We start from the raw sequence: 24,934 nt of genomic DNA on the forward strand, positions 1-24,934 counted from the left end.
GATAAAGATAACATAAATCCATTTCTCATTTATACAGATAATTTTATATAGATAATGACAAACACTGTATATATTCTGGATTGTATGTACAGATTTACAAGTTTGATATCCAGATTAATGGGACTGTTCTACCTGGTTAATCGATCTCTACGAGAGTAATTAACTTTCAGCGTTTCTTATCGGTCATTCTTAAATTGTCTTAAAAGTTCACGGCCGGAAGGCGCGAAGACCGAGTTAATTAGACCGGCTTGTTTTCACGAGAGAAACGTAAAGCGGGAACAGTGAAAGTGCGTCCGCGCGCGCGATGCGCGGCGAGATACGTGGATGCACGCGCGCGTGCCCACGCACTCACGCACGCACGGGACAATGAGCCTTAATCTTACGACGACCTACTCGACTTTTCGGTCTGAAGGTTTCTCTTTCTTCGTGACGTATATCCACTTACGATTTTCGGTTCTACAAAAAAAAACTCATTTCTCGTAAAAGTTTATGCCTCTCATTTTACGCGCGCGTAAAAATAGAGTAATCTTGAATCGGAAATGAGATTTCTCATCGGATGCAGCTTTTGTATAAAAAGGGACTTTCTCCCGAGCTTTAACAGCGTGTTTTTTCTTTCTCAAATTCAAACCGATTTCTCTCGCGGATATATATTTCGCAATAACCGCGTTTATTAATGATTTAGCGTCTCCATCCGCTGCAACATTTAAGTTTAATCAAAACGGTTGAACCGAAAGATCCGTATCTCGTGAGGTTCCTGCTTTGCTAAGTTAATTCGGGTTCTTATGCGAGCAAAGTGATGGTGCATGCCAAGACACATCTATGTGAATATACTTAGCGCATATACATCCCCGTGCCCGTATATATACGTGTATATACAGAATGTCTCACCTAATCGAATTTCAATTAGGAATTATAAATGCGACTACGCGACAAAGTTAAAGGCAACCGTCGTCCGTCCGTTCGTTCGTTCGTTCGGCGAAGATTTCGCAACGAGAGATTATTCCACATCGTATTCCTCGCCGTTTCGCAATTAACCAACAGTTTCGTAAAACTTTCACGTTAAAACGGAACAGAAGGAACGGGACGTGTAAGTCCAAACGTCTCCTTTGAAAAGGAGACGTTGTATCATTTCCTTTTGATCTCCTGAGGTGATCAAATTCGCGATGTAACGCCTTTTGCTTTACCGATTTGTTTCTCTTCCGAAACATTTAATTCGCCGCTTGAACTTTTTTCACGAGCGAGAAACGCCGCGACTTCGTCGCCGTTTCCCGCGATCAAAATCCGGGGAAGATGAGACGCTCTCTGTGCGTATATATACGTATAATTACAAAGTGGTGATCGTGCTAAGAATGTAAGGACAAATCGTAAAAAAGTAGCATGTGCAAGACATCTAAGATAAAAAACACGTAAGTATGTACAACACCTAACGCTATGTCGACTAAACTCGCTAGCTCTAGGAGCACAAGGATACTTGATCGTATGGTTGTGAGAGAGAAAAAGGAAAAAAAGAGAAAGAGAGAGAGAGAGAGAGAGAAAGAAATCTAATTAGGATGAGAAACTCATGCCGAAGGGAGACGTTTCCGGTGGCTCGCGAGTCACACCGCCGCGCAATTTCCGCCCGGCCGCGTTTATATGCTGTGTTTACCGTTTTTTTACCGTTTTTTACTATCCTAATCGCTTCCGATCGCCGACATTTCGTCGCGTTTCGTTGTGACAATCGTTCGTAAAGAAAATTATATATTTTAATTAATTTTAATCTTTCTCTCGAACATCTTATTGCATGTATGGGAAATTAAATCAATTGTCTAAATAATTTTTTTGATTAATCATTAATTAGTCGTGTGTTATCCGTTAAACTCTTACCGGAATTTGTCATGAATTTTTCTACGATTTTTTTCTCTTTTTTTTTTTAATGTAAACGTGACCCGGATATTTCAAGCGCAATCGACGTAACCGCGCACCTCGCCGGAAGTTTACGATGTCTCTCGTTGTTTTCAGTATAATACGATTTTTATTACGAGACTTTATTGCCGCAGCGCAGTCCTCTTTTCCCAGTTATTTTCTCCTTCGCCTTGCCAATTATATTTCGCTGTAACTCACAATTTGATTGTAGTACAACTATTCGTGCGGAAAGGGAAGCCTGTAACCTCGTTGAGAGTTGCAGCTTGATAATTTTACGCGAAGTATTGCAAATTTGTTCCGTTTAAATACGTAGGAGTAAGTAACGGCAGAGGTAGATTTTTAGAAGTATTAGTATTGAATTAAATTATTGCCCAGATAAACTTACGGATTAACAGTAAAGGTAAATTTTTAGAAACATCGAGAGGAAGTTTATAAATTATTGCGTATATAAAAATAGAATGTTAAAACTGGCAAGCAAGAAAATAGATATCAGTCTTTCATTTATGTTGTCTTTTATTTAACAAGATGTAATTGTGATTATTTTTTGACAAAGAAGCAAATTAATCAGAAATAATCTGCAATGCTAATTATCACCTTCCCTATCCGTTATGATGTCACACGACGCTGAATGCGTTTAGCAACTGAGATGAACTCGATTACGATTTCGCGTTGCATTGTAATTTTTCGCGCAGATGCTATCGAGATTTCCGGCGAAATCTAAAGTTCTCAAGACATGAAAATCGTTGCTCATTGCACCTATTCCTTTTCGATAGGAAACGTAGTCGGTTACCGCACGATTCGCGTTCCAATTTTTCTACAAGGGCGTCCATAAAAGATAGATCGTATAAACTAATTCTCAAAGAATCGTAAAATAAAAGTCTGACTATTAAAATTGAGATTAAAAATTTCAATAATATTGAATCGAACAAAAAGGAGAGCGAAACAAAGATTCTTAATTTGAAGATTAGGAGAAATAAATTAGAGATTCGAAAACTAACAATTTTTATCTTTTTGTTAAATAAATGAAATTTGAGACATAAAAGAAACGAACCAATATTACTTTCATATTTATAAAAACTAAGCGATAAAAATTTTATATATTGTAAACTGTATGAAAATGTATACATTTGTACATAAGAGGGAATGAAGTATTTTCCAAACTTGATTTTCGAATTAAAACTTCTCAGAAGATCCTTTCCAACGTCCACTTTTCTCATCTTCCACGGACGCCCCTGTCCTTTCGCGAGTCAGTGCAAAGTGTCGAATGACACCGGAGAAAGAGAGAGAAGTAAAATGAAATGAAGGAAGAAAGGGTGGAGGGGAGGGGGAGAAAAGAAAGGAAGAGACAAAAAAAAGAAACCGTGCGTATTAAGAGAAAAAGAGAGAAAAGAGATTTGCGTTTTTCGCTGGATGGGAAAACTTACGAGGGGCCTGGCGCCCCAGTACCAGGATTTGACGCGTTGCGTTAGTCCACCGAGCAGGTGGGACCTCCAACCACCGAAACCTCCACCACCTCCTTCACTCTCCGAGCCCCTCTCCTCCCTGCTCTCGAGCTCGTCATCTTCCTCCAAATCGCGATTCCTGTCGCCGGCGCCCCGTCTCCCGTTACCGATCATCTCGGCGTCGCTACCCTCGCAACCCCCATCGCTCTCCTGCTTTCGCGATGTACAACACAACCGGAAATGCCTCATGTTAGCGCCCGTTCCGCCCCTTATACTAATTTATGCACGTGAATGTTGCGGACGATGTGAATCGATGTGATTATATGATTCGGCAATTACGTCGAATTAAAATGTGTGAGTATGAATGTATGAGAAAGGTGTGTAGTCCTCAGGTCGAGATCAACCCCACGTAGAAGAAAAGTTTTAATATTTTTGTCTTAATGTTAGCACAATGTTTTTTTATTTAAGGAATAATCGTTATTAACAAAATCTAATAAAATCTGTTCTATGATTCGTCTATATATGTTTATCATACGTCTTATTGTAAAAGTACTCTATCATTTCGTCTCTTTCCTTCTTTTCAAATAGCACATACTAACAAAGAAATTTAGCCTTCAATTATTTCTATAACAAAAATTTTAGTTTTTTTGTTTCTGCATTGTTTTTTATAAATTTGTTATTTACAATTTTTTAAATTTATATGTGTTATACTTGATTTATATATTTAATAATTTATTATATTTCGTAGGAAATAACTAAATTTTTTGTTATATGAAACAAAATATTTAGTTGCTGTTAAAAAGTCCTTAATTAAACAGTTTTTGGTGACATTAATTTCCTTGCTAATGTACATTGAGAAGAGCGTTAGTTTAGTAAATTAATTTGATAAATTTAATAATGATCAAGCTTTGGTGTTGTAATTTCAATAAAATGTTTAATTAATATAATCAAATATTTAGTAATTATATTGATAGTAACTGTATATGATACTAACCAATCGGTTATACCAGACCGTTACTAAATAGCACTTGTATGTTAATCAAACAATTAAAACTATTTCTTGATCATTATTATCAAACTCTTTTTTTTTCAGTGTATATCATTTATTTTATCCGGTTTCTTCTATAATATATTCATAAATCAAAATAAACTTTATCTTTTTTTTACTACTTGAGTCTCTTTTGTTTATCAGCACAATTTGAACATTGTACTGATCGAAATAGACGTAAGATAGAAATCACTTCTCTTTTGAATCATCCGTACCTTTGTGACTCTTTAATGAGATTAATCGTATTGTATTCTCTCCGCCGAAATTACGAGTAATGAACTCAATCAAACTCATCAAGGTAATACAAAGGAACTGTACACGCCCGCCTCGTGTACGTAGTTAGCTTTATTTGCTTTACCCTTGCGCCTGACTGTTGAGCTAATTTCCTGTCCGAAAACCAATCTCCAGTTTCCTCCTCTCGTTTCTTTCATCCTTCTCGGGCAGCCACAGTAATTCTTCGCAAATGCGCAATTTCTCACAACAATTTCGCACAACGTTCTTCAATATCTCTATCTTATATTATATCTTTATATTTTTATTCCACTTATTTGCACGACACAAGATGATATTTGGAACAATGCACTCGTTTTAGTTAACCTCGGCGCATTAAATGAGACGAGCTTCTAACGTCGGAATATCGGTCTGTCGGCGGAATCACGATCATGCGAGAAAAACGATACTTAAAGGCGATACTTAGAAAGCGGCGGTATAGAGTAACCGGACGGTCTCTTTGTAAAGCGATCGTGGGACCTACATGATCGACACGCTCGCGTTTATGATCGTTTTGCGCGGGGACGCGTAACGGCGCGCAGGTGGGCCTGATTGTTGCCGTCTTAACTGGAGCACGTCCCCCTAGCTACGAGGGATCGCATGAAACCAGTTATATAAATTGTTGAAGGAATCGTTTCATAGTGTCTTACACCAGACTGTAATTTTCTAACAAAAAGCTACGGTTCTCCGACAAAGAGATTAGGGCAGGGAAAGAAAGTAAGATTCTTTAAGATCTGCATTCCGAAGATCAACAAAATTTTTTGTTTGGACGTGTCGCGGTTCAGAAATTGCATTTTATAAATCTTACTTTGAATAGAGTGTATAATTTTAATAATTATTTAAATAATTATGTTATGTATAATTTCTTAATAATTATTTACCTATAATTATTTTAATTATTTTAATTTATTTAATTTATTTAATTGTTTTAGTTATTAATTTAATCATTAAAATAATTGTCTCAGTAATTTTATATTAAACTAATTTAAAATTAAGAGGAAGGTGCACACTTACATATACAAATACTTTGCTAACAGAGATAAATCTGCTTCTTGAGTCTCACGTCATATTTAGTTATACGGTATCATTACCTTTTAATTTGATTATTAAAACGGTAAGACACGAAACCGTCAGCGTTACCGTGCAAAAGTAGTACAGTATTTCGAGAATTAGTGTCGCGCCGTCGAACCTTCGCCGGCTTCAGCCTTCGGCGACTACGCTCTAAATTCAAATCGCGAACCTCGTGGTCACCCAGTAACCTTAGTCGGCGGCAGGAAATAATAATAATCATCGCCGGTTATTAATGGGACCGCCGTCGTCGCCGCGCCGTGCCGGAGAAAGTTTCGGGACGACGTTCCGTTATGTACTCGGTACGGAGGATCACGTAGAACAAACGCGGCGGTCTCGGGTGGTTCCCGTCGAACTACCTCCTCTCCCCCCCCCTCCCCCTCGGGAACGAGGGAGACCGGTGTTTTACGATTTTACGATGTGGGTCAATTGTCGCGGCGTTCAATGATTCCGCCGGTCGATCGCGGAGATTCGCCGCCGCGCCGTCGAAGAGAGGTTTCGTTCCTGGAAAAGTCAGCGACGGCCGAGCAACCGGTCGTTCCTGTTTCTTCTGGGTCCGGGAATCGCACGGAACACGAATATTCCTCTGTTAGCCGTGACATTTATCGAAGACGCCGCCGCGACGATCGTCGCAAAAAGCATTGTCGCTCGCCGGTTTAATAGCATCTTAATTTGCTAGCATGCACCGGCAAGAGGCGTGTATTGTAAGATGCTAATAAGATTGCACGCTGGTTAAAATTGATACGCTCTCAGTGTCAATTTGTTTCCTCCGTTGAACTTTTCCTCAATGCCGTTCTACCGGCCTCGATTCCATGGACAAGATTTACAATTTGATGATATAAATATTATAAATAAAACATACAATTAGAGAAAATGTATTAAAAAAAAAAAATAACAGCAATCAGTAACACCTTGTGCTTGCTAACGCAATTATTTTGAAAGCGAGGATCATTGCGTGGGTGGTGATAATTGCGTTCGAAATAAGTTTATCCATTTTATTAGATATTTTTAATTTCTACTGATTTTAATTTGGAAAACTTGGAATTTTCTCATATATATAATTTTCGTTTTCAAGATAGTTAAATATTTATTTATTTATGTTTTAATTTTTTACATTTTCGCTGATCTCAATTTAACGGACAAGACTCGGTATAAGTAAGACACAGAGATAATTGAAAATCAGTAATTTCATTCAATTCACCAGTTCCCCCTTTTCTTTGATTTTCTTAAAGACTTTAAAAAAGTATTTTAAAAATCGCAAAAAGGATTACTTTTCGCGCTCCAGACTATAGTAAATAGAGAATAATTCCAATACTGGCGTTAGGCTTGATCAACGTTGATCTGCTTAGATAATTAAGGAAATAAAAAAGAAGAAATGCCACAAGAACAAAGTGGTACGTCATATTAGTGATCTTCCTCTACAGGTTATTACTTTTGCATTGCGACCGTGCCTAGCCCGCCGTTTGCAGATCGTATCAACTATCGAGTGCGCACTCACGCACACACAACGCATGGATCACGTAGATCTCCATGCGTAGGTGTCACTCACGAACTGGTTTGAAGAGTGGCGCAATACGCGCGCGCGCGGGTTCGACGAACTCCTACGAACGCACTCGTATTACATTCTTGTATGCGTTATAATTTTTCGTATTCATGCATCGCGGTTGAATCCTACGCGCCACCAACACGCGACGTCCACTCAAATTGACTCTAAAAATCGAAACACAAGACACACACACACTCACACACACACACACATGCAGAGGAAGAGAAAATTTTTATACTCCGTAAAAAAGAATTTGAATCGTGTATGTTACACTAGCCTTGTACTATTAATAGCTAATACTTTCGCGCAGAATTCCAAAGACCAGAGCGTATCGCACTGGAACCGGAGAATGCAATTCCTGCCGCTTACTCGTAATTATTGCTGTCCGCATCCCGGCACACCCCGCGGCTCATCGGAACATTAAAAAACGTCGCGTCACGCGAGCCACCTCGTTATATCGTCAGTCGCGATGCGCGTGCATACATCGCGAATACAATGTTTCCCCTCCGGTATCGCGCGCCGCATCTTCCCTTTCTCGTTGCCGCGCACAATGGGCACCCCGGGATTTTTTCTCTTCCCTTCCCACCCTCCCTCCCCTTTTCAAGTCGCGCGTAATCGCGATCGAGCCGACGATACGATCCGCCGCGCCACGCCGCGCCAACACGGCCCTGTTATCAGGATCCCGATAGCGGCGAAGAGAGCGCGCGCGCTCCACCTGGGCGGACTGCACATGTAACCTGCATCCGCGACGCGGCCGAACTAATCTGGCAACGTTGTGTAGGAGCCGGTCTTACGGGCTTAGCTGCGATTTTCGGGCCCGGAAGACCGTAGTTTCCGTCGAGACGAAGTGCCTTTCTCGCGCTCGTCCATCCATCCTAGTCTCCTCCATCCTCCGGGAAGAAAATACGCTTGAGACATGTGGAAATCGGGAGCCTTCTCGGCCGAAAAGCCTGTTGCTCTCAGCCGTTGCCGTGTGTCCTGTTGTCTACGCTCCTGATTTTCTCTCACCTGTTACCCGTCCCCCTCCTCTCTCTCTCTCTTTCTCTTTCTCTTTACCTTCTCTCTTCTCTTTCACCTTCCATTGGATCCTCTTTTACTCACGCTCGCCGTAGTTTCTCTTGCTCTTTGGCTCCCTACTTTTATTTGTTGTTCTCGTTCTCCCTCTCTTTTTCCTCTTCCGTCGGTTCCCTCGCCCGTCGTTCTCGCTCCCGCCTCCTCTTTCTCTTTCCTCCCCGAGGCTGACTCACTCTCTCGATCAGGTAGACGTAAACCTGGCCGCCACACGCTTCATGTCCGATTCCTGAATCAGTCGCGCAGGCACCAGCAAGCAGGTACGAGCGCTTCTCACGCGTCATTCTCTCAATCGCTCGCTAATCCTTCACTACGCGATAGTCCAGAAGTCACGGGTCCCAATCGCAGATTGCTATTGAATCTCAATCGTTTGCTGCACTCAGCAGGTATTTATTGGAGTTCAAGTTTGGAAAGTCTTTTAAAGTACACTTACTCGAAAATATTTCGGTATTAGCTAAGCGATAAACACAACGGGTGCTTTCCACTTAGTGACGTAACGTAGTCAACATAAGAGTCATTCTATTACCTTGTTACTCATCGAATATAAAAAAAGCTGGAACGAAACGCTTGCGTCAACTTGTGTCACTAAATGGCAGGCACTTAATATTTGTAAATATTCCTAAACACTCTGAATACATGCTAAATACTTGCCTAATCAATCTCTTTTTTTTTATGTCCAACATGTCCTTCGACGTTCCAAATTTTTTGCACTTACTAACACTGCACGTGTGAATAATTTAAAAGACATATTTTGCTTCGTGATTACTTACATTTATCGATAGCATTGCAAAACGCCGTAATTGCGCGAAGATTTTTTACATTTACAAGCATTTCCTAAATAAAAAAAAAAAAAAAAAACGAGACCCCGCGATATGTGCGCAGAAGAACACGCGTGACGCGTAAAACGCTCCGCGTGTTACGTACGAGGAAGTGCGTGGGCTAAAAAAATGCGCCGATTGACATTCCGCGTCCGACGTTACGCGCTCGCGTGCGATGATGTAAATCGCGGTTCCGGCTTTATCCTGACATTTGGCTCGGAAAATCGCGAGCGAATTATCGCCGTCGTCGTCAAAACGCGTGGCTCGCGCGTACCTCGAGAAGTAGGACGAGCGCACGGAGCGATAATTGTCGAGCCGCGCGAGAACCGGGGCCCAGGTCCAGTTTCCCTCTTTCGGCAGATCGGTTCGGCAGATTTTACCGTCTGGAGCACGGCGCGAACGACATCGGTACCCCTCGACCTGCGCGGGAAAATATCTGGCACATCCAGATAACCCGTGGAGTAAGAGGAACTCGCGATCGGGTTTTCTACCGTGATTTTAATTGGAAAACAAAAGCTAGACAGGGAAAGAGTCGAAGTCGGATTTCTCGGAAACGCCTCGCGATCTGTGAAGTTGATACGCAATATTTCTCGCTTTTCGAGGAAATTAAATCGTCTGGTAATTTATCAGCATTTAGCTGATTATGGAGAAAGTTAAGCGTGAACTTTATTTCACAAGCAATTATTGCACCTAGAAGTTTCGCTACTTATCAATATATCTTCGCCGAAAATGCCAGATAATAAATAGTTAAATAATTATCGGGTATTAAATAATTAAAATTGACGGAAGCACAATGGGACGTTTCGTTTTAAAACTTCCACTTTTCGCATTAGCGACATCGAGTCGGAATAACGGGTCTGCCTGGTTCTCGTACCGTGCGTTCAGTAATTACGCGGTATATTAGAAATTTCGCGCAATAACGAAAACGGTTCGGTTCGCGTTTCGCGTGATTACGCCGCCTCGATTAGGAAACTGCGTCACGCTTGATGAAATCTAACTATGGCGAGAGAGAGAGAGAGATCATTAGGCAGCGTGCAAGAGAAGGCGTTCCGATAATAATCCCGCGCGCACAACGCGGATGCATAACAGCATGCAGTAGCTGGTAGCCGATAATAGAATCGCCATAGGAAACTTGTCGGATTCCGCGTTCACCCGTGTAAGAAATACACACGTACGCGCTGATCCTAGAATGGAAATCCCGGTAATGTTAAAAAGGCTCGATCGCTCAAAAATAGATTCTAAAATGTTGAGATACATGGATCTTTTAGAATTAGAATTTCCCAGCTCTATTTCAATGCCGCGCTATTAAATTCGAATTCTTAATTGTTTATATCTATGTATAATAAAATTACATAATTTAATTTAAGGAATAAATTGAACTTGAAATTTTAGTTTATTATTTCTGATATTATTATATTATTATGATAATATGATCACTGCTTCCCTTGAATTTAATTCGATGCAGTTGTTTCTTAAATTACACGTTTCGTGTTAAATTATGTTATCTGACTCAAGGAATTGATTTAAATTTCCGCAAATTGACATGAATTTTGAAACTCAGATGAAAACATAAATTTAATCTGCAAATTATATAAATTATAATAATTGGGAATAAATATCAGAATACGATGTAGGTGCGTGTGTTTGAAAAGTATTCGCCACCGGAGCTTCTCCATTCTCGATCTCTTCGCGAAGGAATCACAACTGTCTCTCTTTCTCCCTCTTATCTTTTCGGTTCATTCCCGATCCGATCGGACGTAAATAAGATCATAAAATCCCGGTAGATCGTGTTATTTTCCTTACTTTAAGGCTCGCGCACGCCTTTTTCGATCCCCGTAGGTAGACGTCGTAAAATTTTCAATTTTGGATATGCTGTTGCTTGTTTTCCGAGAGTTCATGACAAATTGACACGGATTTACGGGAAAGAGTCAATGAAGGAAATGTGTGCCTCCACATTCTCTTATTTCTTCTTCCTGATAGAATTCTATCAGTTATCTTGTGATGTCATTTCGCCTACAGAATCCTCTTTCAAGTCTAACGTCGTCGGAATATATGGTTCCTAAATATTTTGCTGGCTATTCTCTATATCTTAAAACGTGGAAAAGTAAAAAGGTATGCTTTTTAGAATTTACAAGTGTCAAACTTCATTTTAAAGTCCATGGCGGAATATCTTTAAATCTAAAAATCCATAAATCATGACACAGGCTTACGGGAGAGATTGTCAGTGAAGAAAATATGCCTCCCTGTTGCACCTTCTATTTCTTCTCCCAGATAGAATTTTATCTTCTGTTATTATTTCACCTACGGGATCTCTTTCAAATCCAACGTCGGACTATATGGATTTTATATATTTTACTGGTTATCCTCTACATCTTAAGTCGTAGAAAGATAAAAAGCTAAAAGCTAAAAGCTTTAGAATTCACAAATGTCAAACTACATTTTAAAATCTACAAACAGGCAGAATACTTTTTTAAATCGTAAGATTATGACACCGATGTACAGGAAATTGTCAATAAATAAAAAAATGCTTGTTCAATGTACCTCTCAATTTTTTTCCTGATAGAATTTTATCACTTATCAGATATAGATTATTTTATCAGTTACAATAATAAGTTAAATATTAGACCGATACAAATAACGCAAGCTTAATAAGAGAAAATTTTTTCGAAATATATTTAATAATAAATATTATTAATATTATTAAAAACACTATATAATCGAAAAATGGATATTTCTTCTCATGCTTGTGTTTTTCGATTATGTTTTATATATATGTATATATACATATGTACCGAGACTTAACATTTATAAATTCCATTTACAAACTTCCCACATTTATTTCGGATTTTCAATCCACACAGATTCTAGAACTTTGTTGCATTCATCGATTTCAAAAGCTTTTAGTTCACTTGTATTTATTTTACCTTTGCTCCATTTTAACGAATTTAGGTTTTCGCTTATTCAGAACTCACTGACGATGCTGATCATCGCTATGAATGAAGCGCACACCGCTTTCCTCTTTGAGAGGAACTACTCTCCTCCCTATTCTTCTTCGTTTTGATTTTTTTTCAGTTCAACTGTAAGAAACTCGGGCTCTCTCTTCTAAACGGTTTTAAAGCGCGTGTACGTGTGACATTAAATGCTGCTAGTTTCATAAATCTGTCACCGCTTTCTTCCCAGAAAGAATGATGGTGTCCTCTTTTCAATTCTTTCGCTCAATTACAACAAAGTCGGACTCTCTCGTTTAATCGGCTCGAGTTTAATGACGCGCTAATCAGTACAAACGCGCACGTCGCCGCTTTCTTTAAAGTCCGAGAAAAAGCTCCGTGATCCAAAAATCCATTTCTACAATTTATGAAATTACCACTTTTATAATCTGTAACAGAGATCTTGCACAGAGAGAATTTTTCATAAAATTTGCTATTAAAGTTGTAATAGTCGTGAAACAACATGGTAAAGAAGAATTTTATAATTTTCATACAATTTTATCATTTTAAATAATAGTTAATTATTTTAATTATTTTATTGTGGCAGATGAATGTTGTGGTATATAAATAAAAAAATCATGTAAAATTTTTCAAAATCTTATGTTGTTTTACAACTGCCATGAGATTAAAATCTAATTGTAAGATTATATTCTTTCTATGTAGAATTTTATTATAATACGAGACTTATGTTTAAAATCCTGCAAATCTTTGTCCTTCACAATTAAATGTTTAAAAATCAAAATTTAAACCAATTTCAGTTAGATAACATTTTGCAAAACATAATTAAAAGAACAATCTTATCTAATTTCAAATAATAATATGATAAAAATCAAATAAACAATGTAGTGAATATTTTCTAACACATTTGCCTATTATTTACGTAGCAATAACTAACAACTGTAATTTAAAACAACTCTAAATATAGTTGACGTCGAAAGTAGTAATGAATCATAGTTAAGTTATGGTAATTGCAACAATTTTTTCTCCTAAATGTACAAATTTACGTTTTTCCTTGCTTCGCCCTCATTTCGACTCTAACAACGTTTCGCAGGTTCCAATCGCTAACTCTCGCCGACCGCCGACCGCTATAAACGCGCCGTCACCGCTCCTTTTTTTTTTCCTCCCCGCCAGAGGAGAGGCGAGCCGGACATGGAGTCGTGGCTGAGCGACGTTCAACGCGTGCGGATCCCGCGGCCCAAGTTCGGCAGCGGCAATTCCGTGCGGCGGTCGAGCTCGTCGGTGCAGCACTCGGCGCGCTCGGAGATGCACGCCCATCGGCAGGGTCAGGACGTGGCGAAGGCCACCGAGGAGCTGCGCCAGGCGCTCCAGGACAAGCTCTGACCGATCCCCACGGCCCGCACGTCGTAGGCCGTTTCGGCGAGGGCGCGGGTAGCACACACCTCATCGCACTTCACCCCCTCGTGCCCGTTCACCAGAGAAGAGACAAGCGAACTCTCGAGTTGCAAGCGCTTTTCTTTTTTAGGTGTCTGCAAATCCTTTTTTTTTTTTTTTTTTTTTTTTAAAGAAAATCTTCCGTTATAAATTTCTGGAGTATTTATTCGTCCAAAAGGAATTCGTTCAGATGCATTCGAAAGCGACCTCCAAGTGCGTAACTCGCGAATTCAGCTGAGAATCTGAGAATTGAATCGATCGATTACAATGAAATAAAATACTCTTTGGTGAAATTCTTTAATCTTCTAAGAATTAATTTGGCACCTAGGCTTAATAACTTTGCGAGTGGAGAAAAGAGAAAACAAAAGATGTTGAAATGCGCAACGGGGACGCATCGATTTGGCGTTTCGATCGCCGCTCCGAGGATCGACAAAGGGATCCGCGACGGGGAGGTGGTGCCTATCACTTCGCGTATATCTGGCGAGGTCGGTCGGTCATGCGGAAGAGTGAGCGGCAATCGCTTCTTCAACTGCGAAGATCGGGAACCAGCCGGAACCAGCGTTGTTCTCCCCGATCGTCGAGGCGCGCAATTATTAGTCGAGGGAGGCGATTTGGCACGGCGTCCTCGCGCCCGAGTGTGACTTATGACGAGAAGATCTGTATGGCGCTTAGTTTCGCGAGAGAGAGAGAGAGAGAGAAAGAGAGTGTGTGTTAAGGACGAGGCGATTATCGCGCGCGTAATCTGCGAATCGCCGAGGCCGATTTCGGCCGGGCGCTTCTAATTATTGCTGTAATTAACGCCGCAGGCAAGGCAGCGATGCGGAGAATATTCCTATTAAGAAGGCATAGTAATCTTAAGTGTGTATTCTGTCGTTAGACGTAAGTGTAGTCGCTAGTAAGACGAGATCCCTTGCTTACTCATTTTCATTTGTTTTCGTTTAGCCGGCCAGCGCGTCGCCTTAATTTATATTATGTATAGTAAATTATTGTATCCATTATTATTACCATTCTGTTCCGTGTTCTGTAATATGGCGACCGTCATTCGGTTGCGTGTAACGAAGATGCCTAACTCTTCGCCAGGAGAATAAAATAAAGACGAGTCTCGAAAGAGAGCGCGAGAGTACTTGTGAATCAATGATCCTTATCAGTTTGATTAAGCACCATCTCCTCCCGTTTCCTTTTTACTGCCAATAACATTGTTCTTTATTAACACACCGTTTCTTCTTTGCCATAAAATGTTGAAATCGATCGAAAGCACCACTCTTGATTGATCTCAACCTAATTTACGTAAAATTCGGACAACGCCACGTATTTAACGCGGAAGAATTCATCGGGGCAAGTAAAGTGGCACTTCGGACAGAAGAAAAAAATGTTTTTTTTTTTTTTATAATTGGACAGTGTAATTATTATGACGAACTCGCCGCGTGTCGCGGTGAAGAGATAGGATCCGTGTAATCGATATGTAAGTCGCTTTTAGGCCACCTTAGGCGAGTGACTAATAGCGGAAGTTCATTAATGGAAACGAGCGGCCTTAATTAGTCGATTCTAATGAGACGGCGCGCTTCTTTGCCTTTCCTCCTCCCCCTCCTCTCGCCCCTACCTTCCGTCGCGCCTTACTCGCGTCCCATTTCGGGAACGGCCGCGATTTCTAAGTAAATTACGTAACGTGCAGTTGCATTGGATGACCGAGGAGGAGGAGGAGGAGGAGGGTCCTTGAGCAAAGTTTCGGCAATGAAAATTGCGATGTATGCAGTCGACATATGCATTTGATAGCGCGATGGAAATACCTTCCAAGTGATAATAAATTTACATGTTTTAAAGCGCATCGAATTCATTTCGGGTGAATTGCAACGCTGATTAATCGCGGGTTTAAAGTCAAACTTATTAATTTATTTAACGTTACATTAATTCAGAAATTATTTAATGAAGAGATTTACCGCGGAGTAAAATTTGATACAGTGAACGCGGGACCGCGGCTCCTTGATGTATATTTTAATCCTGTGTTTGAACAACTCCGGCGTTTTACATTTTCTGATTATGCATTTAACGTTGAATGCGATCGCTATTATCCTTGCATATCATTACGCGGAATAATAATTTAATTGAGGTATGGCGTAATTGGAACTTTGAAATGTTGTTAAGTAATCACATAGGCGAGAAAAAGCGCGTGTTTTTTTATATCCTTGTGTTGAAATCACAATAAAAAAAAAATACTCTGATTGACATGTCGCGTAATTATTAATTTTGATTATCAAATAATCGTATATTGGATAAAATACAATGAACGTTTTCTCGCGGTAAAGTTACTGTAATTTCAGATTTTAATATCTTCATTCTAAAATCACAATAACCATGTGAAATATTGCGTACTTAGAGCTTAAAATGTCGAGTAGCCATGGGCGTAACGATGAAAAATACACCTTTTCACGATAGAAAGGTTACGTTGCTCAGTTTTTAATATCTCTACTTTAAAATCACAAAGAAATAATCTAGTGGAGATATCGTAATTAAAGTTTAGAATAGTGAGCAGCCATATCGGTGTAAAATACGATGAAAAATGTGTTTTTTTTTTCCGCGGTAAAAGGTCGGATCGCTTTCAGCTTCGGATATCTCTACCCTAAAGCCATAACTTTTTTTTATTGACATAACAAAGTTTTCCGGACCGGTCGCGCGAATGACAAAAATTGCGTGCGTACGCGCGGGCGAACGGACAGGCGGACGGGCTGGTTTTAATCCGCCGTTATTACGAGAACAATCTGCGAGGGATTTTCAAGTAGAACGACCATCGCGATATCGATCGGCGAGGGGGATGAACAGCGGGCGAGACGTACGGCGAGACCGTGAAACGCGGCTCCTACGTTCCTTTTACTGCCGTTTGCTTATCGAGAATCCTTCATTGAGCTCTTCTCTTTCTTCCCGCAATATAAGACGTGCACGGGGGGGGGGAGGGGAGTCTATTATGAGGAGAAAAGAAAGACGGAAAGCGACGATCAAACTGCGTCGAGATCGGCTGCGGAATATACGGGGTGTCCTATCGAGTCGATTTCTATCTGTAGAACTCTTGAATTGAAATTGATTTCTTTTAACAGCAGACTTATACTGATGTATTATTGGAATTTTAAAATCAATATCTAAACTAATTATAATATTTTTTATAAGAAGGAAAAGAGTTAATTATAAATTATGATATTATTTAAAAAGATTAATTCTAGTAGCTTAGTTTTTTATTTGATTTTCTGTGGTAAATTAAAGTTGAGAAACTTGAAAATTTTTTTACCAAAGAACACTTGACGTTAGCAATTCAACTCTTTTAGACCTGATTTTTTTCTAGACATAATTAGCATCTAACGTTTTATTAAAGGCTTTTAGGGTCACCGATTGCGAAAGTCTGCGGTCAAAGTTTTAAGATAAAAAATGGCGGATCAAAATAAATTTCATAACAACTAACAAAATTTAACAGTTATAATATTAAGGAACGTTCTTTTCATATAGTCGTTACGTTGAGTTTCAAAATAAATTTAAAAGGAATTTGCCACCTTAATTTTTTGCAGGAAGATGTACGTATTTTTTACCTCATTTTGATGAAGTATATCAAGGGATGAAGTTCACAAGGATGTTAATTTTTTGTAAAAAAAATCTATTCTTTATCTTAAAAATGAGCTCAAAGGAAAGTCGCTATCTTTATTTTTGCATAAAAGATATGAATTTTTGAAGGATCAGCCGTATATAGTATAAGTCCCACCAGGCACGGAAGGGTTTAAAAGAAGTCTCCTTTTTAAAACAAATTACAAAGTATCACCAGCCGTGCCGGATAGAAGTGCAACAATTCTTTTTATAATTTACATTGATGAATAATTTACTTCAATTATATTTGTGCGATCTAGTAATTCACGGATAAATTTTGTGATGTGCTATGTTAAGATCACCCTGTATATTAAACTTCACCATAATTAACTTCGTGATGCGATTTTTCGACGGAGCACCCGATAACGATTTATAATTTCTCCTCCGGCAGGCTGATTAACCCTTTGAGCCCGTTTTTGCTCAGTTGCTCGTTCTATCTCGGGGTCTTTAAGTTTCTCTTCGTTTCATCGAATGCCGTCTCGATACGACGGCTTCCATACGAAACTTCCAATGTCGTAGCTATTTAAATAAATTGTATGTGAATGTAAATTTTATACATTCGCCGATCAGTGCAAAATTTGCGATTAAGTGCAAACCGCTGAAAAAAAAACTCTCGAACAACATTAACAGACTTATTGGGGGTCTTAATAAGGCTATTATATAAATTACTAAAATTATATATTATGTTTTCGCAGCAATTTAGGCCCGGTAAATATAGATATCGTCAAATACAAATCCTCGACTCCGCGTGCAATTGGAATAACGACCTCGTATAAGGCATTACCGTTCGTCGCTATTAACTTAATTGTATCGGGCCGACCTTGGCATTGGCTGCCGATTCTTTTCGGAACGCGGTCGCGATCCCATACTGCAACGTATTCTCTCGATTATCTCAATTGCACATCACCTCTCTGCACTCGCGTGTAGGACGTTTGCACTTTTTCTCCCTCCCCCCCCCCCTTCCCTCTCACAACGTGCACAATGGGCACGAAGCCGAGAATCGAGAAAGCTAATGAGGATATAAATTTCCGACGGTGCATTTTTTTCCGTACTCTTGGAAGAGAAACAGATTGCGCGAGTTAAATGTCCAAAAAAGGTGCTCCACTAAGAATAAAATTTTTTATGTTATTGATGCTATAAAATAATTCGATAATCGCAGGAAAATTTTGAATGAATATTAATGATATTCTTCATTTTATTTATATGCACTGAAAAAGATAACGGGGCAAAATTATTCCGATTCTCAAAATGTTATCCTAAATTAATTAATAAGATCGCAATTAAGCATTGTTCTAGATCATTCAAAATATATAAATTATCAGAAAAATTATCCGAAATTAATGAATTAGAATCAATTAATGAGATCAAAATTATCAAAATTGTATCATTAAAAATTTGCAATTAATAATTTTATTTAAACTAAAATTAATAAAACCGAAATTATCAGTATGCTTTTAGAAATAAAGCTGATATCGAGGCTCGTCAAATTTACGACAGATCGCTAGATCGTGAGGTTCTTCGAATTTCACGAGAAGGGAATTCCAATAATTGGTATTTCCTTCCTATCGCGGTTCGAGCGCCTCGGCGCGGAGCAAATGTATAGTTATGATGTCTCCCATAAAATCGCGGTTTCTTCATTATCCCCGTTCTACGCACCTGCCTTCGGTAAGGCAATCCGGACGTCGTTCTCTTTTTTTTTTCCTCCTCCTTCATCCGTCGGATGTCGGCGTAATAGTCGGTAGAAGTCGTTATTCTCTCGAGGGAGAGAGAACGAAACGATCGTGCGTAGGGCACTTTTCAGGTGAAACTATCTCACGTCAGTAACGTCGATAACACTGTGGCTGCCCGAGCTGCTTCTCCTTCATCCGACTCTTCCGCTCGTCTCCGGCACACCTGCCCTCGATCACCTCGCGTTCCTCTACCTGAACGATCTCATTGAACCTTCCCGTACGCCGCGAATTCGCTATAATTCTCTAGAGATCTTTTCCTCCCCTCCCTTCCCTCCCCTCTCCCCCTTCGATCGCGTGTCGTCGTTGAGAATGCCGCGGATCCTTCAGCCTTCGCGAGCTTTTCGTGGCATTCTTCGCGTTCCTCGAGGGAACATTTTAAGTAACGATCTTCTCAAGACTTCAAAAAGTTATTCGAAAGTGCTGTATAAATAGAACCGTTGCCTGACGTTCGCTCTAAAGTATTAAAAAAGAGGCTGAAGTATCTTATAATCAATTTCAGTCTTCTAACGTGAAAGTCCAAATAATTTACTGTTAAGTCATTTCAGATTATTATTGATGAATGCAACGATAACTATATAATGTAGTCGCGTCGAACCGGTTCTTTTTTCTTCCGTAGATTCCGAACAATATATCTTTAAAAGTTACAATTTCTCAATGTAAGATAATTGAATGGATTTTTGAAATTTTCGTTTCTCTTCTCGATTGAATATTTTATGTAGAATTTCTTGGACAATACGATATCGCTGACAAATATCGGATATTTCGGCTAACGCGTCTATTTTTTGTATTCAAAATTCGCGCTAATCAATGTATTCCTGCTGTTCGGATTAATATCGTCGCAGAATTAGATAAAATCGAGAGGACGTTTCGCACGACGAGTTTAAATTGTCGCCACCGTTCGTCGTATATGGGCTACTACAATCATCTATGACGACCATTACACATGATCGGATGGACTGGTAATCTACCACTTTGAGATCCTACGCCTATAATAACATTATGTCGATATCGGGGCGCGATCATGCGACTGTCTCTCAGGGGGTTCATCGCGGAAAGTCCGCGTCGATTGACGCAAAACAGGCGCGTGTGTGAACACGAATTATATTGACCTTTACACAATCTTCACCTAAATAGGCTCGCTCGCGTAAAAATAGAGCGCGAGAAGTGTAAACACTGAAAAAATTCTCTATAAATAAAAATAAAAATTGACAGGGGTGAAATAAATACGTGTAGCATGTAATTAACGTAGTCGTAGGGGAGAGTCACTGAATGCTTATTCGCTCGCCTAAAATCGTATCATGTTATATTTTTACTTCATAAAAGTAACATCTAACTAAAATATTGGAATAAATAAGAAATGTGTAACGTACACAAAAGTTTAATGCATTGCACCTTGATTTGCGCGTACTAAGAACATTAAGAAATCACAATTAATATTAATTTTTTGTCGATTTATGTAGCTGATAATATATAATTATATGTGATTGTTTATAATAAATTTTTATATTTTCGTAAAAGAAGGTTTATTGTGGAATATTTTACATTTATTGTATGTACATATTTGCAATTATCATAAAGATCAAGTTTATCACAAATTTTATTCACAATAAGCAGTTTTAACGTAAAACTAACAATAATAGTAAAGCTAATATTTGATACAAATAAAAATATATCAGTCGCAAGGAAATAATTTTTCTAAGTCGGTTTACTTCAATGTGTTCTTTATCTTTTCATCTTATCTTTATTAAATATTTGATCTTGTTTTAAAACTATTAATAAAATTAGTGTTGGTTTATTGATTTCTTATTATTTAAATTATTTTATAGGCAATAATAAATGAATTTGTTACGGTGAAAGGTTAAATACTGTGAACCTGAAACACCAACCTACAATTTCCAATCGCATGTAAATCAATGCAAAATATATAATACAATAAAAAATACCTTGAGTAGTAAGCATTCGGCAATTGTCCTCTAGTTATCGCTACAGTATTTGTCGTTATTGCTCGTTTTCTCTGTTGAATTTTTATAAATTTGTCATTAATCATTTACGTATTTACAAAGATCTTCAGTAAGTTCTCGGACACGTGTTAATGTCGCGGACGATGCCAATTACCAGGATAATCCGACGTCGTCGATCTCGTCGCGCAAACTTGCATTCGCGGCAATGACATACCATTATCCGGTTGGGTATCGCGATTACGATTACGAGAGATTACGGCGCGAGTCATGGAACGCGTGTTGGCACGGTGTGTAAAAACGATTCAGAAGATAGGGCAGACCTATTACGCTGTGTTTGCGCTTCCTATCTTCGACGATTGCACGTTACGAGATAAGGAGAGGCGCAACTGCGCAAACATAAGTGTGCCGTAAAATATACAGACCGCGTCGTCGTGCAAAATCCTTTAGCAGCACATTTTTAATAATTTACAAAGTCGACTTCTGAGTCCTTTTTGTTAGAAAAGGATTAGATGCAGTCTTTCGTTTTTAAATCTTTGTTCCTAAAATTCGCCTCGGGACGATGTACTGTGTACATATGTATATGCGCGTAAATAACTGCACGTGAGTAACCGACGTATGCAGATTTAACGCTGAAATTAACGTATTATCGCACGCGGTATTGCGAAGTTTCGCGAAATTTAAATGAGGTCGCCTGGCAAAAATGCACGTACTTCCGCTTAGCTATTCGTTTGCGAAGGTTAGATTAAATTAACCAAGTTACACAATATATCAGTTAAGGAAAATATAATTAAGTAAACTTGACATAAATTACCGAAGTAACGTATAATTTTTTATTGAACTTACACTGTTTAATACCGAATTAATATAATACTGAATTTGAATATAAAACGTAACAAAGGAGAAAAATTACTAATAGATGTCACTTCTCTTACATTTGAAACAAATATTCCTTTAAGAAATTACGTACGCGTAATTGTTATATAATTAGGATACTTTTGTGTCAGAAATTTTTCAGTCAAATTTTTTTGAGCCATTTTCGTTGCACACTCCACACGAGTAACATTTCACAGTGCAATTTGCATAAGGTAAGCGAGCGTTTAAGATTTACCTGTTGCCTGCAACACGCGATACTTGATACCGTTCTGTAAACACCAATCTACGTTTGTGTAATTATTCCTGCAACGGAATCGCAACTCGCAATGTACATTAAATACGTCGGTCGCGAATTACAACGAGGTAAAATTTGTGAATTACCGAAACTTTTCTTCGCCCTGAGAGATCGTCACACGTTCGCCCGACTAATTCTACAAAAGGGTCGCCTATTCTAAAATGACATTATGAGTTTTGAATGAAGTCTAGTTCCTTTTCTCTTGTTATTCTGATAAAACTATTACAGTAAATCTTGAAATGAAAATCTTCAGCCACTGAAAGTGATCTGACCGCCTTGGGAAGCAACAATAATTGAATGTCTCAATTAAACTCTCAATTCAAAAATCAAATAACACATACAAGGTACTTGAGCTGAATAAGGCTCTTAATTAATTTAAAAAATTATTTTACAATGGCTTCTAAAAATAAGATTAATTATATATGAATCTTATTCAGATTGCTTTACAAAAGTTTTGCATTCGAAGAACATAAAACAATTTGATTATATTATATTATTAAGAATCGTGAGAATTTAATTATGTACTTTCAAAAACTTGTGCATATTTTGAGACGTATTCCGACAAATTTATAAACAACAAATCTAATACGCGATACGAATGTTCAACTAAAATTTGAATTTAAATCTTCGTCGATGTTGCGTTCGTCGAGTTTCACTTTGTAATTAAAATCACTTTACTTAAATTATAACGTCAGAGGAATCGAGCTGCACGTCAACAAAGTCTTTCACTTTCAAGCACGATCAGAGCCTTTCAATGGCATTGGAGAGAATACATATATATAGAGAGTGTGTCTCAAAGTGCCGTGTCCGATGATCGAATTTGTGCTGGCCGACTCACCAAATTGTCCGGGTGCAGGTGATGGCCGTAATCCCTGGGGTTACCTCGTGAACCGCCCGGAGAGCTGTGTCTGCGACCCCGTCCGTTCTCGATCTCGTCATCGTAATCCTGGAAAAAAGGACACGGCCGTGTTTCATCCTGATTGATCGCGAAGAAAGCTTTCAATATCTTTTTCTCTTTTTTTTTATGTTTTTCTTTTTTTTTACGACGATATCGGCGATACGAATTTTCATCGGGGATAAAAAGTCGTGATGTGTCCGGCTTTAGCGGCTTTCTAGGTGTATCCCTTCGAACCCCTTCACCCACACGCGGTGCTCCTGTCGTAATTTTTTTCTAGGCTGCGGTTTTCGTTACGCTTAATAAACCGCGTGTATAAAATCAAAACTGGGTTTTCAGCGGCACCGACGTTTGAAAATTAAAATTCGAGTTAAACAGCAATTGCGTGGAGATTTCGAGATACGTACAAGTGTGACGCTAATTTCTAAAAAATCCACGCAATGCCACTTCAGTTTTTCATAGACTAAAAAAATTGTTTAATTTCAAGGTATGACGTAAAATGTGTTTCTGCCTCCGGTTTTTTTAAATATTTAAAAGTGCTTTAATTCCAAACGGTGTTTACATTTGCAACGTTAAAGCGTTTGAGATCGAAATTCGTGACAGCTTTAAAGTTTTTAATGTTTTAAATATAAACACCGTTTAAAATTAACTGAAACATTTTTAACAAAACAGAACATTTTAACCCTTTAAAATCAAACACTCCTATTTCGAGTGTAGTTATTTCGCTTCAACGTTATCGCTCTCTGTCCGATTTCAATCTTCAGTCTAACCGATCGCCTACGTGAAGGATCACCGCGGCGCGACGGGATCGAAAGGGATACGCCCGCAGTACCTGATTGTCGCACTCGTCATCATTGGAGAGGGCGAGGTCGGAGGTCGTCACTTGGTGCTGCTGCGCCCTCCTGCAGCCCACTCTGCAATTGGCAAAATTTCCATTTCAGAACCACCCACCCCGCACCGCGACCGCTCTTATCAAATTGCGCGCGCGCGCCTCGTCTTATTAGCCCTATATCGATGTCGTCGGGACGGTGATTAATCGTCCCGATCGGAAACAAAGGGGAGGTGATCGAGCGGAAGTGAACGACGGGGACGTCGTTCGCGAATTTTCCGAGCCGATTCAACAATTGCGAGCTTGTCGACGGCTAACTAATTTCGAAAGGAGTCTTGTCTTCGACTCGAGAAGAGAAGTCAGAATACGGTAATCCGAAGTGGTTCCATCACACACCAACCTACCCTTCGTCTCTAACATATTCTCTTAGTGTATTTTAGTGAAAGCGAACACTATAGCAGATGATATGGCTTTATAAAATTAAGAGCAGCTCCGGACGAGTCGCGCAATTCTATTTTCGGAATATCAACTATAATATGCACCGACTTGGTATCCAAAGACTTTACATATTCTCGGAACAAAATTATGATTTTGATCGATTAATCAGATTAGAATATAATATTTTAGGAGTTGATATTTACGGTTATTTTCTAAAAGAAAGTTTATGCAAATAAACATAAAGGTCTTGTCGCAGAGATACAAGATCTTAATTCTGTAAGATCTTTTTTTTTTCTTTATAATTTAAACGAAAATAAATTTTTTAACTTTTAGTAAATTTTTAGCGAGAATATACTGTAATAAAGTAACAGAAATTTGCAAAAAAGTTTAATTCTGTTTGGCGTCCAGAAGCTCTGGACAATATAATGTATCGAGTCTCATTTCTGCCATTTGCAAAACTATGTTTAAGATTTCAATAATCGAGTACCTAATAGTACAGAATCAAAATTGTTGAATTTTTTAAAAGAATTTACTTAAATATAAAGTTATTTGGTTATAGAGGGAAAAGAATATAGTTGCAGTGATATAATATCACTATAATTTCTAGTCATTTTTTAATCCAACTATGTTTTTCTAATTATTTAACAATAAATTATAGTTTGTTTAAACTGTATTAAAGTTCTCATAATCATAATTATAGTCGCAAATATCACACATTTTTTCTCAGTACATAATATTAACTAAA

General features: G+C 38.7%; 1 protein-coding gene across 6 annotated transcripts in view; it reads right to left on the reverse strand.

Moving 5' to 3' along the window:
* LOC105833943 (whirlin) overlaps window positions 1-24,934 on the reverse strand; it is a 100,976-nt gene that overhangs the window by 13,524 nt on the left and 62,518 nt on the right. For 4 of the 6 annotated variants that reach the window (XM_036287646.1, XM_012676065.3, XM_012676059.3 and 1 more), the window contains 3 exons: window positions 23,755-23,836; window positions 22,866-22,973; window positions 3,327-3,554 (listed from right to left, as the gene is read on the reverse strand). In XM_036287646.1, the coding sequence (XP_036143539.1) occupies window positions 3,327-3,554; window positions 22,866-22,973; window positions 23,755-23,836 (418 nt within the window). The remainder of the gene's footprint in view (window positions 1-3,326; window positions 3,555-22,865; window positions 22,974-23,754; window positions 23,837-24,934) is intronic. The other 2 variants (XM_036287647.1, XM_012676063.3) reach the window with 2 other exon arrangements.

Source organism: Monomorium pharaonis, chromosome 5, assembly GCF_013373865.1.
Source record: "Monomorium pharaonis isolate MP-MQ-018 chromosome 5, ASM1337386v2, whole genome shotgun sequence".
Lineage (NCBI taxonomy): Eukaryota > Metazoa > Arthropoda > Insecta > Hymenoptera > Formicidae > Monomorium > Monomorium pharaonis.